The 18,185-nt window shown below is 36.8% G+C and overlaps 1 protein-coding gene across 4 annotated transcripts in view; it reads left to right on the top strand.

The window, feature by feature from the left end:
• The window catches only part of LOC110462976 (putative defense protein 3), a 29,679-nt gene extending 12,169 nt beyond the window's left edge, over positions 1–17,510 (top strand). For 3 of the 4 annotated variants that reach the window (XM_021517271.1, XM_021517270.1, XM_021517268.1), the window contains exons 2-4: positions 14,956–15,214; positions 16,108–16,184; positions 16,735–17,510. In XM_021517271.1, the coding sequence (XP_021372946.1) occupies positions 14,956–15,214; positions 16,108–16,184; positions 16,735–16,928 (530 nt within the window). In that variant the 3' untranslated portion in view covers positions 16,929–17,510. Of the gene's footprint in view, positions 1–8,987; positions 9,379–14,955; positions 15,215–16,107; positions 16,185–16,734 lie in introns of those variants that run through there. The other variant, XM_021517269.1, reaches the window with a different exon arrangement.
• The last annotated feature ends 675 nt before the right edge of the window (positions 17,511–18,185 follow it).

Genomic DNA, 18,185 nt, shown 5'->3' with positions numbered 1-18,185 from the left:
TAACGTGTGATACGGGTTTGTATGTGTGTTTACAGGTACATAAGCGAAATTAAGTAAAGGTTTACAAACATTCAGAGTTAACATGGGGCTAGCTTGTCTAAACTAAGCTAGTTTTTGTTATTGAAGAGAGTAAGTGGGGTCAGGCGAGGATACATCATTTACAGCCGGTGATATGTTAATTGATATGTAAATGTACGTGTAACAAACCTACAGGAAGTCTTAAGTGATCAATCATGATGATTAGCTGCATTCTATTAGAATAAATCATGTCTGTCGTCGTCGTGAATGATAAGAGCATCTTAAAAACTCAATCATCTGTTACGGTATACACACTTCTTCGTCTAAGCAGAAAACATCGGTGTATATCAATTTAAATCAATTCTTCGCATGTATATGAGGTAATATCTGGATTTTGTTTACAATAAACTAGTAGATACAAAAGGTGTGTTTCCACAAGGGTCATGGTGGCCAAGTGGATGAGCATTTTATTTTCTATCATTTAATTAAACCAGTTCCTGAGTTTTATATGAGCCAATAGCTGTGTGACTTTGATTCCGTGTTTATCTCAGGTGAGATGCTTATCTACGAAACTAGCCTTTATAAAAACGTATATGACGTCATTTTATATATGTACTGATCTGCAGAACAAGGTTTTAACTTTATAAAAAGTTAAATATACACCACTAAATTGATCATGATGCACGTTTACTGCGTAGAATGTGTCAGGTCGTGCTTGCTATGAGCATTTTCCCTCTAGCCAAAGTTAGCGTCACAAATGAATATACAATTATTTAAAAAGTAGTTTTGAACACAAATAAACATGTCAAATAATAATTCATGTATACATATATCGTATAAATGTCGCAGCATTTATTTCGGGTCATACATGAATTTTCTAGTTTTTGTAAATCCGTTGAAGTTTGTATACACATTTAGTTACCGGAAGTGACGTTGAATTTACGTTAAAATATGCATGACACAATTGCACGTAATGATTGAGTGGGGAAGAAAAAATGACAGTATCATTAACAAGTTTGACATCAATGGGTAATAAAGTGAGACTTGTCTGCGTTAATGACACGCTCAGAAAGACAAATCTCGCGTGACGAGAAAGTCCCTGTGTCTATGCCCGACTATACCCTTAGCAACGTTACCAGAATATATGTTTTCGTGACCAGAGCGATTCTGTTTACCATAAATAACGTTTCTAAATTTTGAAGTGGCGAATTGAAATATGTTACACAAGGGCTTGCGAAGAGCAGAGTATGTATGTTGGGACCTCTTTTAAATGTGTATGAAGTAACATTATGCGGTATAGTTGTTAACACTTGGTAAAAAACATCCTTCATTGATGATATATAATATATAAGCATTACTACGTGTACATACCATCAATGGGGATATAAGCTCCTAAAATGTCTGATAATATTCCCTACACGTCAGGAGAGGTCCAATCACTCATACTGTGTCTTAATTCTCAGGCCCCTGTGGCATCTAGAATTAAAATAGGCTTTCGTTGATTTTGGCAAAATGTCGCTATTTAGAAAACGCATGTAGCACATTTTACTTAGTTTTCACTATCAAATAAGATCCGAATTTCCCAAATATAGATCGAACGTCTAATGGGGAAAAAAATTAAGTGCCTAAATATTATTAATTACAGGAAAGTAGTTGAAAGGTATGTTTGATAAATGTGTATGTAATTTGCTAATTAAGATGTGTACGCTGAATGAATCACGTAATTAACAAGCTGTTCATTTTTGTGTGGAATGCGTGCTCAAATTTAATATGTCAAATTATAAAAAAAAGTATTGCTAGAAAAACACATCGAAGTTTATATCTATACAGGTTATTGCATAATATTAAAAATACGAAGCGAACTCATAAAATACCTCGAAAAATATCTTAATTATATGATACATGTATGTTTTTTGTTTTTCATGCTATTATGTATTAGCATGATAAAGTAAATAAATGAAATGGGTAGGAATCAAATCAACCTCAATGGATAGCGTCACGTGCAGAAGATAGTTACATTATCTGTTAAGAAGCAAACTTTAATGTTAAATGGTAAATCGATTGTCGAGATATCTGTTTTTCGTAAATGTTAACTACTAAATTAACTCCAATCAAATGCTCACAGACCGACTGAGTACAGGGTTCCGTTCCGTATCTATCGGTAAAACTATCTAGTTCGCATTATATATAAACCGTATCAAACCAATCGAACTGAGTCAGATGACGCGAGAGGACTCCAGACATCGCAGAGGGAATCCGAAAGGATATTAAATTGACGTGTCTGGCGAAAAATGACGTAATGTGCTGTTTCTGTAGACAGTATGTGTCCTTTGAGAATTCTTCCTGTGCGAAGCATGTTTTTTTTTTGGCTGCTGTACTCGGCTGATAGTAAAGTCATTTCACTTTTTCTTTTAAGCCATGACTCAAACTCATTCAGGTCGGAATCCTATGCCTTTTTCTGTGAACTAGACATGTATAAACAATTTGGTTATCTGGAGCCCAACAATCAATCTGTCGAAATATGTCCAAGTCTGGTGAAAGGACTAGATAATTCTGACATTAAGGATCCCTATACCTCTGCCAAAAACTGAAACTATGCATTCGAAATTTATTTTTTCTGCTTGACTATAGCTTTAATAAATCATTTCAGACAAGAAAAATATATACCTTGCAGGACTTTTATGAAAAAAACCAGAGATGAGATTAACTATTTATTATTAACGAGTATAGATATGAAAGAAAAATCAGCATGGCCTAAAGCCGGACTCGAACCCTGGACCTCAAACCGTTTACCCGTCCCTCTAAACGACTGACTTACCTGGTCATGGGCCGAATGTGCAATGGTCGTACCCAAAACGAAAATAAGGGGAGGTAACTGTGCATATGAAAAGCCGTAGCGCAGCGGGACAGGGATCCTTAAAGCATTGGCTCTGTTAACCCTTTAACCACTGCGGACCATAATGGACTCATCCAGATCAATTCATGGTGGAGTCTACTAAAGTTACATAGGGATGAAACGGTTAAACAAAAACATAACATAGCTACATTCTATACACTTCGTTTCTAGGAAGAAACAATGTAAGGAGTAGAATATTTCTGCATTGCTTTATTAAAAAAACAGCAGTAAATTTGCGTTAAATTATGAAATTGACTTCTTCAATTTAATCATCAATATTTTGTTAGTTTGCTAGCATTCTAACCAGACAGTTTGATCTTAACTTATTCCTGGGCATTGGTTATGCTTTGACTAACGAGTTGTCACATCTTTTGTTTGTGTTATGCTAATAAACCGCAATAATGTTCAATGCCAAGGGAAGGTATGCATGTACAGGTATGTAAGTAATTACCTATCTATTCCAGGTATTGTACAGAATTAGGTCACAGACAGGCATTAAAAATCAGGGACAAGTATATAGATATGTGTGGTAAGAATGACAACGGTCATTATTAATTCCATTGCCTCCGCTAGGAATCGAAATCGGAACCAATGGTGTACTAGCCTTACAATGTACGATCTATGGAATGAGTTAAAGAGAAATTCTTTAAATAAATGAAGTAAATAACATAAACAAATGTTTTCATAGATGGTGATCATGGTACCAATGTATATAAACTTGATGGTACAATTTAACCACCTAAGTGTAGTAACACCAACTTCATTCTGTTATTGAAATGACACAGGAAACTTTAAAATTCTGGAAAGATACATATATCGGATTACTTTCCTGTACATCTCTTAATCTAACCGATCGTTTTCACCACATTGAAAGAATAACTGTGTTATATTGTTTTCTGTTTGCTGAACCAGAAACTGTCAAGGGATCATTGGTCCTTTCATTGACTTGATACGAATTAAAACCTTTAAAAACGTGTAAATTGTCAAGCCATTGGTATCTTATCTAAACATATTTGTCTCCTTTTACAATAATTTATCGATATGGGCACAATTTATGCTCACACAATGCAGCAGATTTCATTGACAAGAGTCATATGGGAGTTATCTCCCTTTATTCATAAGAAATCTACAGTTCTAGCATGTACTTCCTTATTCGTTTGTATTCCACTCGCGTAAGGGTTTTGAATAAATCATATTACTGTGTATGGTATTTATCTATTATCTGTGTGGTATCAATTAATTACCAATGTTTTGTTAGCGTTCATACCAGCTTATTTAAGATATTACTGTGCTCAATTCTAAATGGATTTAATACTTTTGTATTAATACTGATTTTAAATTTTGATTTTTCTTTATACGTATTCATTGTCCCGTTTGAAAATTAAAAATCGTAACAAAAGACTAAAAAAGCTTATAATAAATAATATTACTGTGTATATTGGTGTTATTCCATTATCTGTTGTGGTATCAATTATTACCAATGTTATTGTTTTGTTAGCTTTCCTACTAGCCTTGATAGTTGTTTACAGGGCTCAGTTCTGTATAGTTTTGATGCTTATGTCAACACTATTTTCAACAGTAGGTTTAAATCTTAATATTTCTGTATAAGAATACATCATCGCAAGTGAGAATAAATAATCGTAAGAAAAATATAAACGTATCGAATTTGGAAAGAAATTCTCAAAGTTGCACCTTGACTGATAGTAACGATCGTGTACTCTGACTTAGGGTGTATGGCCCTGACTGAGAGTGCATGACCCTGACTTTGGGTGTATGGTCCTGACTGAGGGTGTATGACCCTGACTGAGGTTGTATGACCCTGGCTAAGGGTGTATGACCCTGACTGAGGGTGTATCACCCTGGCTGAGGGTGTATGGCCCTGACTAAGGGTGTATGACCCTGGTTGAAGGTGTATGACCCTGACTGGGGGTGTATGGCCCTGATTGAGGGTATATAACCCTGGCTGAGAGTGTATGACCCTGACTGAGAATGTATGGCCCTGACTGCGGGTGTATGGTCCTGACTGAGGGTGTATGACACTGACTGAGGGTGTATGACCCTGGCTAAGCCTGACTGAGGGTGTATAGCCCTGACTGAGAGAGTTTGCTTGGTCTGAGGGTGAATGACCCTAATTTTTGGTGTGTGACCCTTACTGGGGTATGTGGCCCTAACTGAGGGTGTATGGCTCTGAATGAAATAGTTTTGCTCTGTCTGAGGGTTTATGACCCTGATTGAGGTTGTATGGTCCTGACTGAGGGTGTATGACCCTGACTGAGGGTGTATGGCCCTTACTGAGAGAGTTTGCTTGGTCTGAGGGTGAATGACCCTGACTTAGGGTGTGTGACCCTTACTGGGGTATGTTGCCCTTACTGCGGGTGTATGGCTCCGTCTGAGGGAGTATGACCCTGACTGCGGGTGTATGGCTCTGTCTGAGGGAGTATGACCCTGACTGCGGGTGTATGGCCCTGACTAAGGGTGTACGGCCCTGACTAAGGGTGTATGGCCCTGACTAAGGGTGTATGGCCCCGACTGCGGGTGTATGGCTCTGTCTGAGGGAGTATGACCCTGGCTGCGGGTGTATGGCTCTGTCTGAGGGAGTATGACCCTGACTGCGGGTGTATGGCCCTGGCTAAGGGTGTATTGCTTTGTCTGAGGGAGTATGACCCTGACTGCGGGTGTATGGCTCTGACTAAAGATGTATGGCCCTGACTAAGGGTGTATGGCCCTGCCTGAGGATGTATGGCTCTGACTGAGGGAGTATGACTGACTCCCTTGACAGTTTATATAGATATGGATCTCACCGTCCGGTGGAGTATCATGACCTTGATAATGTAATGGTGTGGATCTGACTATCTGAGGGAGTATGGGCTTGACCGTCTGGGGGGTATATTATAGTATATACATTACACACATATATCGTGTAGGTCGTTATCGCGACAGTAGGCTCGTGTTCTGGTTTGTAAATAGCACACGACCTACTGTCGGCGGTCAGTCAATTCCATAAATTACCAGAAGTAACATGTCGCTGCTTTGATCTTCTGTATATGTATCACATTAACAGTAATTAATATCTCTCTATCTCGTTATATTATTGTCCTGGATCAGCAATTTAGTCCTACCACAAACCCGTTAGTGACGGCGGCCGACACTAACGACCGGATACGGTCGATTTAAGATACACGTACATACGTCATTTTCAATCTACGATGTATGCAAAAGAAAAAATCGAAGCCTTCAATCAACTCCATCTTATTTTTCAGAATGTTTTGAGTAAGAAGAAACTTTCTAGATGCGTTTATATGTGTCACCATTACTAAGCGTTTATATGTGTCACCATTACTAAGTGTTTATATGTGTCACCATTACTAAGTGTTTATATGTGTCACCATTACTTAGTGTTTATATGTGTCACCATTACTTAGTGTTTATATGTGTCACCATTACTTAGTGTTTATATGTGTCACCATTACTAAGTGTTTATATGTGTCACCATTACTAAGTGTTTATATGTGTCACCATTACTAAGTGTTTATATGTGTCACCATTACTAAGTGTTTATATGTGTCACCATTACTAAGTGTTTATATGTGTCACCATTACTAAGTGTTTATATGTGTCACCATTACTAAGTGTTTATATGTGTCACCATTACTAAGTGTTTATATGTGTCACCATTACTAAGTGTTTATATGTGTCACCATTACTAAGTGTTTATATGTGTCACCATTACTAAGTGTTTATATGTGTCACCATTACTAAGTGTTTATATGTGTCACCATTACTAAGTGTTTATATGTGTCACCATTACTAAGTGTTTATATGTGTCACCATTACTAAGTGTTTATATGTGTCACCATTACTAAGTGTTTATATGTGTCACCATTACTAAGTGTTTATATGTGTCACCATTACTAAGTGTTTATATGTGTCACCATTACTAAGTGTTTATATGTGTCACCATTACTAAGCGTTTATATGTGTCACCATTACTAAGCGTTTATATGTGTCACCATTACTAAGCGTTTATATGTGTCACCATTACTAAGCGTTTATATGTGTCAACAAATTACATTACTTAGGAGGTGTAGTACATAAATTCATGGAAACTCATAGCAACTCATAGCAACCGTTTGCTATAAAAATCATGGACGCCAAATGACGTTTATTGAGTATGGGTTTCGAAAGGTAACGGGTTTGGATGGGGCAGAATTATGTGACCCTTCCTCGAAACCGAAATGTACATTCCACAATAATACCCACTTCAAAACCTTATATATATTACAACAGCATAGTCCCGATGATGCATTATGCAAGATAAGACTGTTTTAATGAAAAAACAATAATAACATACACTTTATACTCTTAGAGGCGTATCCTCTAAATGTCCAACATATTCGTCCACGTCACGGTCCTACGAGATTTCCCGAGATTAGTAAAAAAAATCCAATATCTGTCTATAAATGATGGACGAGTTAGTGTCAATGACCGACACTAACTATTTCCCCGTTGATGATTTCCGGTACATAACACAGTCTTCCCTATTTAGGAAGTGCGCAGGTTTTATTGTTGATGTTTTACGTACGAAAACATGGCGACGAATCACTATCATTATTAATAACATCGTCATGATTCGTTCAGATGGAGTTAACTATCGCTAGTTTTAAACGCGTTCTTATCATTCATTAGTATGGCGTCAATATTGATTGAGGCTAAAGATTTACAAATCTGTCTTATTGCGTTATCAAAAGAAAAGACATCACATATTTGTTCGTTTTTGCCATTGAATACAGAACACTTAATATGATAATTGTTTACCGACGGTAAACGACAATTGATGTTTTTAATTGTTTACTAATGGAAAGAAAACAGGTTTCTTAACAGCAAACAAATAAGTTTTTCTTTAGATTTTTTTCTCTATTTGTAATGTGTTTGCGTTTGAATTTATCAAGAGTAAACACATTAGCACACGATCCGCGTATTTTCTTCATGTGTTGCTCCTTGTGACGTCATTTTATGAAAAATAAAACTGGTTAAATATTATCAAAATATATTTTCAGACTCGTGGTGTCTGATCAAGGGCGGTTCCTTAGAACGTCAGTTACAGTTGTTTATTAACGTTTAATTAAAAAAAATCATTCCCAAAATACCACAAAAACAACACCTCAACAGTTTGTCGTTAATTATCGGTTTTCCATGGGCGGATTTATATAAGAATCATAATTGATTAATAGGCATTAATAACGATACATTTAGTACTACGCATTCGTTTGTGACGTCACTTGACTATGCGCGTGACGTGAAGTACAAGGAAAAGTTCGGGACATTTATGTATAAACAACGGAAACAATGTTGACGAATCGGAAATGGTGGTCTTTGATGGTTATCACTTATAATTATGTTGTGTCCGGCTTTGTGAGTTTGATGTCTTCTACTCGTTACTCTGAAGCAAACATGATCGTTAAGTTGGTCCCGTCTGACAAGCGGACACTAATGACCGCATAACTACCTCCCACCTTGTCGAACGCGCCTCATATACATACTCTCGGAGGTACCAAATGTATCTGATATTTATCTAGCAGGGCCAGAGGACGACATACCTGATCTGGGGCCGGGACTTAGAATTGCCACGACGTTGCACATATGGGCTTTTTACCATATATGCAAACTAACCTGGGAGATCTGAAGACTGTCTACTTGATTATTTTTTCTTAAGAATTACATTCTTCTGCTATCATATACGACAAATCGTTATGTCGATATGGCTATTGGAGAAAGGAAAACATGACGATACTATGATTAAATCACATCTTGGATTATTTTTTTGGATGCAATTTAAAAACGTTTTCCGATATACCTCGCGTAGTGTACCTACAAAGTAACGGTAATTCACTTGAAGCAAAGCATAACACTTGCTTGTGTAATTGCCTTTTTTATACATTTTTTTTTTGTGGTCCTTGGTCGCATTTTCTTGCCAAACTAGGACAATTTCTATACCAGTGAATGGTTTCTCGTTTCGTTTGTATTTCTGTTGAACTACATATATACATAACAAATGACAGACGAAAAGTCATTAATTTGTCTCGCTGTTGCATGCAATAACGACTTTTGACAGAGTGGTCATCCGTCATAGCGCCCGTGTCCAGTCGGTACGTCACGTGACCGTTTGTCTCAAGGCCACCAGTCTTCTGAACATTTTGACTGTTGTGAGGACTCATTTGTTATGTTTTCGCTCAAAGTGACTGTGAATTTGCCCTTATTAGGGTTTGTGTGGGGGTTGTTGTGCACCCTCGTGAGTACGTACCCTTCCGGGGCTCCCTATAACACGTGTGCCGATCCGGCTCCTTTCCATTCCCGGAGACTTAATTCAAGCCATGTCGGATTTTACTTCCCCCAACACATGTTGACTAGTTCTTATACCCTGGAAACGTCAACCACACTGTACTTCAACCGGATGAGGATAAGAGGTAAAAGTTTTATGAGAAACGAAATGCATGTTTAAACTCCAGAAGTTTGATTGACCTTCCGTGGAAGGAGCAAGATAACTGTGTAAAGATGAAAAAGTAAGTGAAAATTCTTTCGAGAAAGATTACGGATTACGGGAGGGAGTTAATTACAGATTAAAGGAGGAAGTTGAAGGTTAAAAAGGCCGAGAAAGTTTAAGGTTATCAATCTTCCGGGAAATATCAGGTGTTATATTTGTAGGAGGGAAATATTTCGAGAGAAAATTTCCCGGAAAAGTTTTCAGTAAGAAAAAGAATGAAAAGGTTAAAAAATGGAACCATGAAAAGTAAGGGGTGTAAATCAATCTCCCGGTAAAGGTCAGTTGTTATCATTTTTGTGGGTGTGGTGCAGTATTAAAAAAGGTTAAAGGCGTTATGTAAAGTTTAGAGGTCAAAAATCATCCGGGTGAAAAGTTTGAGATTATATGTATAAATTATTTGGAAGTGGTAAGAGGTGAATATTCTTACGAAAAATGTTGGGAGTTATAAAATCCCCAGGAAAGTTTGGAAATTATAAAACTTCCGGGAAAGGTTGAGTGTTATAAAAGTTCAGGGAACGTTTTGAAATATAAACTTATTAAAAAGTTTGGAAAATGTACTTTCGAGAAAGGTTGAGTGTTATAAAACTTACGGGAATGTTTGGAAATATAAACTTATTAACAAGTTTGGAAATATGTACTTTCGAGAAAGTTTGGAGGTTATAAAACTTCAGGTAAAGTTTAGAGGTTATAAAACTTCAGGTAAAGGTTAGAGGTTATAAAACGTCCGGGAATGGTTATAGGTTATAAAATTTCAGGTAAAGTTTGGAGGTTATAAAACTTCAGGTAAAGGTTAGAGGTTATAAAACTTAAGGTAAAGGTTAGAGGTTATAAAACTGCATGTAAAGTTTAGAGGTTATAAAACTTCAGGTAAAGGTTAGAGGTTATAAAAACTTCCGGGAAAGGTTAGAGGTTATAAAACTTCAGGTAAAGGTTAGAGATTATAAAACTTCAGTTTAAGGTTAGAGGTTATAAAACTTTAGTTAAAGGTTAGAGTGGCGGTTTCAGGATTTCGTGAGACTAAATTAGGTTTCAGTTAGCTGAAGGAAAATACTACCGTGGTCGAACTTCACAATACTGTGAAACCTGGATAATCCGACACTCTATGGGACGCTCTTTATTGGTCGGATGAAGCTGTATAATCTGACACCCTGTGACACACAATCTATTGGCCAGATTCACCTGGTTAATCCGACACCCTGTGTAACCTAATTGTAATATATTGTTTATATTAAATAGATTTTCAGAATATAAAGGTCGTGTATATGGTAGTTTTCATTATACTTTGGATTTAAGCATTATGTTGGATAAGACAGGATGTCGAAATACTCAGGGGTCCAATAACACAGGTTTCGTTGTAGTGGTTAAACAACACGATGCCTATTATACCACATACAATGTTATTGAGGCCTACAGTTAACGATCGGTGTTTCCACATTACTCTGGACGTACGGCATACGTAACTCTATACCATATAGACATGACTAACTTGTCAGGGCAGACAGTTTTATTGTCCGGAGTACTGGCTGGTCATTGTCGGACATTGGTATTATTGTCCGTGTTGGACATTCGGTCTGACTTGGCATGGCTTCTGGTAGGTGATCGATCGTTGATTATAGCATACTGCCCGAATGAATGAATATTAAGCAGTCGGAACAATATTGGAATTATCTTATTCCCACCATAGAAAACAAATACTATATTAGTCACGTGTGAATCCTATTAACAGGGCGTAGGAGTTATGCGTCATAGAATACAAACGTTTTGTTAACCCAATGTCAAAACTTCGATCTTGATCTTCCAATTCTTAAACATCTGCAAATATGTCCGACATTGTGTCTTAAAGCATCACTCAAACAAACACAAACACAAATATGATGTCGTTGATGTATCCTTGATCAGAAAAGCTCATTAAGCCTCGTTTTTCCATTTTAAATAACTAACGTTTATGGTAAAACATGTTTTATACAGTTTAAGTGCTTATTATTCACATGTATTCATTATTTACGTTCAATTAATTTGCACACAAAAAAAACCCAGTATATCATGTTTTACAACCAATTACAAATATCACTCACACATTTTAAGCCTTTAAATTAAGTCACACATATTCCTTTCATGAACGTCTATTCTTAGTGTTGTTTGGTCCTAAATTATTTAAATTGTTGATGAGCCGTAAAAAATACAAAATCAAAACAAAATGTGAATGTTAGTCAATATCCTGTCACGTGGTCTGAATGACCTTTTCATTGAATTTTGATGATATTCACCAAATTAGATCAAAAACAATGCGTCTGCTTTAAAATCTTTCATTTAATCCTTATTCCAGACGATTTTCCGATTCACGCAGATATACGTTTTATACATATATATCCTTACTCCCACACATTACATGTAGCACGCCATCTTCACCAAATTGTGTTCGTGGTGTGGGCGATATTCATTTGGGTTTAACTGCTTTTCTGCTGGAATGAAATCAAACTAGGTGTATTAATCTTACTAGATGGGATCGAAAAATCAATCTATTCGATATAAAATCCTACATGAACTTCGTACCTATGTTGTCAGCTAAGTTTATCTGCAGAACAAACTATATTGAATTGGATACCAGCTTTGTTATCGTTTGTCGACTGCATACTTTTTTAAAGTGTATCAATTATTTTTTCCTAAGCGAACATGCACATTAATTATATCTCTATCAGTTATTCTAATCACTCTTGTTGGCCCGGATGTTAGCGCAAGGCTAGGGGCGGCATACTGTGGGAGGAATCGAGGATCGGGGAATCGAACCTCGGCCGTCTTGGTGAAAGGCAATTGCGCTATCTACTGCGCCACCTGACCACCCCAAAGTTCGACCACTCCAATATGACTTTGTTAGATTTATATAACCACATACACCAACCGAAATAGAAATCTTTACTTGTTGTATGGTTTATAAAATTCTGATGTTTGTATTCATTAAACAACAATTGTGAATAACACTTTTAACAGAGAGCATGGTGACGTTGTTGAAATGACGTCATCAATAGAATACTGACCGATCGTTTCTTAAAATAGTAACACCGAGTCAACATCGCAAATAACTTCCCGACACGTGATTATGATTCAACCAATGAGATGTACGAAAATATGGTGTAATCTAATATGTTGGTATCTTTACAGTTAAGCTTTGGGCTAACATTATTATTATCCATCTACTAACATATATCCATGGGTCATTTTCGACGCGAAATTTTATAAACCGTTGTAATGTAGGGAAATTACACGTCTATTTTTAGTGCATAATCCCTACTTGTGAAGAATAAACTCTACTTGACATACGAACATCAGCTTTATAGTTATATCGGTTGTCTCGTCACCCAAAATAATTTTCTGATAATGCTGCTGCAGTTTATATCTTAGGCAAATTAATATATTGGTAAAATTCCCAATGTGTGTGCATGTACAGCTATAAACTACTTAAGACATGTGAACTTATCACAAAATGTGTGTTATTATACTTGGTGGTAGGTGTAGGCATGCAAATGACGGCAATCGTTCTTTAAACCCTTCCCGACATGCTCGATTATTTGTTGAGGATGTTAACCCTGCCACGAACTCCTTAAATTCAAACTCAGATTTAACGCAATTATCTAATTTTCGCGATGATGCCTCAGACGACTTATACACAAGGAGATGATTCCGGAAGTGAACAGAAAGGCACCGAACAAATTATATAATGTCACTTCCTACAATTTCGTTTCGGTTTAAGCATGTCACGAGTTCATGGCGATTCAATTTTAATTTTAGTTATCCCTTTAGTGCTTTATTACTGCAAGCGGGTAATTTGTTTATCTTCCAACGAAGCGCAAATTACAGTTGCAAGCGGAGGAATACTTATTGTACATTTTTTTATATCTTTAAAATAGATTGCATATTACCAAATAAAGCATAAAGGCGCCAGCATCTATTCCGAGGAACTCAGTTTGACCTCGATTTAAACTTTGTTTACCATGGCTGGTACATGCACGCACAGAACATATGCAAAACGTAAACCTATTACATTGTCTCGAACAAGAAGATAGTAGTAAAATTCATTTTAGTACACTGGTAATTGACTGATAATTTCATTACACATTGCACAATGTTAGCTCTGTGTAACAGGGTAAATAGAACATTTGAGTGAGGGTTGGAGGGACCAATGTTAGTTCGACAAAGTCTCCACAACACACGGTCCCTTCTGTACTTTTCACGATAAAGCTTGTATTTAAAGTCACCATATTTGTTTCTCCCACACCTGACAGATTAATCTCCCGTTTTGCCGGTGCTAGATTTATCTGTCTCCGCCCTAGGGTTGAGACGGGGGGGATTCCCCTATTCATAACAATGGCATGACGTCACTTCAACAATACAATGACGTCACGTCAACAATCCATCAACAAATTGCCTGTATGTGTTTTGGGTCCATGTTTACCTTTATTTCACATTAAAATACTGTTAGATATGGGAGAAAAATAATCAATCGCTACTGGTTGTGTAAGATAGAGAAATCTCAACCCTCGGACTAAGATTTTTTGTCCAGAACTCGGCAAGCCTCGTTCTGGACAAAAAATCTTAGTCCTCGGGTTGAGATTTCTCTATCTTACACAACCAGTAGCGATAGATTCTATTAATCTACATCTTCATGTTACTCAGTCAGTAATATATAAAATGGGCAAGATTTGACATTTAAAAAGAGTTTTTGTGTGATAATCTGGTACAGCTCACGACTAGTTTACGTTTATCTAAAAACCAACAACCATACACTATAGTTTATATATTTTTCTATTAGTGACTGCTGTTGAAGGTTAAATGGTGGTGTAATGTTATTGAGGGATGCTATTTTGACCGAGCCAACGGTTATGACATAATTTTCACGATAAGACCGCTTTTTCAGACATTGTAACGCCTAAAAGAAGAATGTAATCGCTTTAGTATCACATATAACTTCGATATGAATAAATCGATTATATACATAACTCAAACACACTTCTTTTCAAGAAGGGTGGTCGGATGGTGCAGTGGATAGCGTACTTGCCTTTCACTAAGGCGGCCGGGGTTCTATTCCCCGATCGGACGTGAAAAGGTTAGGGTCACCTACCCGACCACGTGGGTTTCCTCCGGGTACTCCGGTTTCCTCCCACACTAAGACCCCCACGCGCTTACACCCGGGCCAATAAGAGTGATTAATATAAGTTGAAATAAATTGTTTCATAATTGTTGTTAAATAAATAAAGTTTATATTATTATGTCAGACAGTATAACGCCTAAGAGAAGAATGTAATCGCTTTAGTATATCAGATGTAACTTCGATATGAATAAATCGATTATATACATAACTCAAACACACTTTTTTCAAGACGACAAAAATGCAGACGACAAATAATGATTGAATACAAGTCACAACGTGTTTAATTCACTTTGGAAGGATATAGATTTATGTTTTCATGTGAGTTAATGTATGCATAATGTTTATCTTTTTCAGTGACATTAAAGGCCGCGCCGGGTGATTTCTTCAGGGGGTTTTTCATCCAGGCGACACGTGACAATTATCCTTTAGATTCCCAGGACAGACCTGCGTACGGAACCTTCCGATCAATTGACTCTAACTCTCAGCCTCGTTTGTGTCGGGCAGCCGTCGGTCAGGTCGGGGGAATCACGCATACAGGAAATAACAACAAAACGGAAGTGTCTGTTGATTTCATACTTCCGGTAGGATGCAATCTAGGAGATATTCAGTTTGTGTACGTATGCAATTTTGCCATTTAGCTCTCTTGTTTTGGACTGAATAAAATCATGTAACGTAATTTCCATTTGTATAGATCAGAATATGACGTATGATGTTTTACTTATTTCAATTTTGATGTCATGATGAGAAAAAATTGTCACGACTTCATTAAACCTTTTAAGAGGTGACGTTTATTTTTGCGAATATATTTCAAATTTCGTTCTTCAATTCTCTTCGCTGACACATGGCTGCGTGCAGTTTTGTTTTTACAATCATTTTGAACCGTATGTGAACATGCAAAGCTGTGGTCTTTTGATGGGAAATTCTATGACGTCATTTTGCTCAAAGAGTTACCATGGAAACTAGTTTGTGGCATTGTAACACACATTGATCATCATGGCCAGGATAACCCGAAAGAACCAAAATTTGTCGATTTTGCTTACAAAACCGAAACAAGGAATTACACAAATCAGCAATTATACTTTTATCAGTTTCTGGATTACGGAAAAATATAATATCAACGTTTGTCTTCGACTGCGGTCGACATTGTTTTCCTGTACTTTATAAATTATCATATTGACACCGTCCAAATGCAATAATTGTCATAGAGTTTTGGTAATATAATGAAAAGAATATTGCATTCGTTACAATTCTACATTAGATCTACTTGTTTTCAAGAACAGTCAGACTATACTGACAAGGTTCAAATAAAAAAAAAATGACTCGTTATGTTTTAGATTTTATAACTGAAAAATTATTGTGAATGGTATAGAATTAATATAGTCTACAGCTGTTTTACTTATTGAAGTCTTCATCGTTGCTTAAACAATAGAAATGCCAAATGCTTACCACTATAATCGTATTTTATGTGACTAGATAAAACTGCATCGTCGACCTTATGTTTCACAGAGCGACAGTCGTAAAGACCTATAGCCAGTACTGGGTGGATGTAAGATCTGACCCTGTCTCACCTATCGGCTTCCAAGGTAAGGCACCCGACCCTAACACATAGGGTATAAAGTATGACGTCACCAATATATTCTTACGTCACCAATAGATGGATAGGTTATGTACAAATTAGTATGAAGTTAACATGTATAATTGTCATTGTAAATGTTATGAAGAGGCGAGTTAAAATGATAGAGTCGTGACGAGTTTCATTAATTGTGTAAGATCCTTTTTATCACATAATCAAGATTTGTGGCATTTATTCGTGTAAAACGACTATTTTCATGCAACCTTGAACGGTAAAAAGTCGCCATTTTGATCTAGTGCGTGAGTCTGTGACGTCATGTATTTGTCCTAGGCGTGACGTCACAACTGAAACAATAATTACCACCAATCACAGGACTGATAGATCATATTACATGGGTTAATACGCCAAAAAAACCACGACATGGGTATATTCACTGGATAACACAGTACAGTATGTGATAAATATAGATCAAATCTTCCTGTATATAGGAAAAACAGTAATTTTATATCTTATGTTTTACATTTTTATGTTTTGGCTGACAACTGCTTTTTTTTCACTAGGACAAAGAAGCCTGCTTTGTCGACTGTATTACGATCCATTCAACCAGAGGCTGCAACAACAAGTTCTGCAAGTGCTCCGGCGTCTACAAATGGCCAACGTCCGCCAACCCGCTCAACCAAGTATAGGTGCCGGTCGGGCACAGGTGAACCGTCCAGTAGGGCCGCTTGCTTCACAGGGTCTACAACAGGGATGAGCCCCTCGAAACACGTGCGGGCTAGACTTTTAGTGGCGGGGTCGGTTAGTGGTCGCGGGAGGGAGTATGGGGACGAAAGACGAACATTTTGTCATTTTATGACAAACAATGCAATAATTTTAAGGATGTATCTGTCCGAACTAGTTCCTGTGCGTTCATCCTGTTTGTTTCTTTTCTACCTGTTTCGACATTTTAATACAATGAAAACACAACTACGTCTATAAAATAAACAAGTATATTGCCCAAGGTTGATCTGTGCTATGTAAACATGCTTACAAGCAATCTTTGAAGCTATTCGGAAGAAACGCTTACACCGGAAGTCCTCGGGATTTATCTACATACTGTGAATCTGAACATCCGTCGTACAATATAAACAGTTTTTTAATGTCTGTTATGCATATATAAGAAACAGAACGTGTTCATTTTTTTGCAAAAGGTTTCAATATTGATTTTACAAAACAAACAAATGGCGTATGACAGATCTATTACAGGGAGAACATACACGCCTATTACGTCAATTTTCACGTCCAAGTAAATTCATTTCAGTGTCATGCTGATACAAATAAAAAGAAATTGTAGATACTTTTGTATTTGAAGTTTTTGTTTTCATTTAGAAACCCATTTCAGTGTGATGTGCAAGTTCATCTGCCGTTTCTACAAAAGGTCACAGCGATAACGTTTGAAACATCATGTTGTCAATCATGCATACAATTAACTTAGTTTTCAGGCTTGCTTCAAACGCCTGGTTCGAAAAGATTGGATTTGTAGGTAGAATTTGAAGGCACGAATATAGCTGTTTGATTGGTCTCAGGTAAAAAAAACACCTGACCAATCGCTAGGTTGATACCTGTCCTTTGAAGATTACAAAGGAGAGGCGCCCGACTTCAAAGCCTGTCAATTTTCACTGTTACGTGACCGCGAGATTTGTCATAGAATTTAATAACATAGTTCAACAAATAAGAGACAAATGTAAGCGACCTTTTTTAATTTAATACCCTACATTGGCGCGAGCTATTTTCCTGAAATGTCAAAGTAAAAAACACCAGGACCAAGCAATTAATTACTAACAGTTTTAAGATCTTCGGTAGTATATATTGCTATTTAGCGTGGATATGTTTGAAAGAAAGTAAGGAAAGTTTACATTTTGTGATAGAAATCGTAAAAAGTGATCTAATTGTACAGTAGATTTTCCTTACCCTTTTTATAATAATAATAATAGTTCGAGGTTCTTATATACCGCTTTATCACAACTTAGTT

Source organism: Mizuhopecten yessoensis, unplaced genomic scaffold, assembly GCF_002113885.1.
Source record: "Mizuhopecten yessoensis strain PY_sf001 unplaced genomic scaffold, ASM211388v2 scaffold10847, whole genome shotgun sequence".
Taxonomy (NCBI): domain Eukaryota; kingdom Metazoa; phylum Mollusca; class Bivalvia; order Pectinida; family Pectinidae; genus Mizuhopecten; species Mizuhopecten yessoensis.
This window is presented reverse-complemented; position numbering and strand designations above follow the sequence as displayed.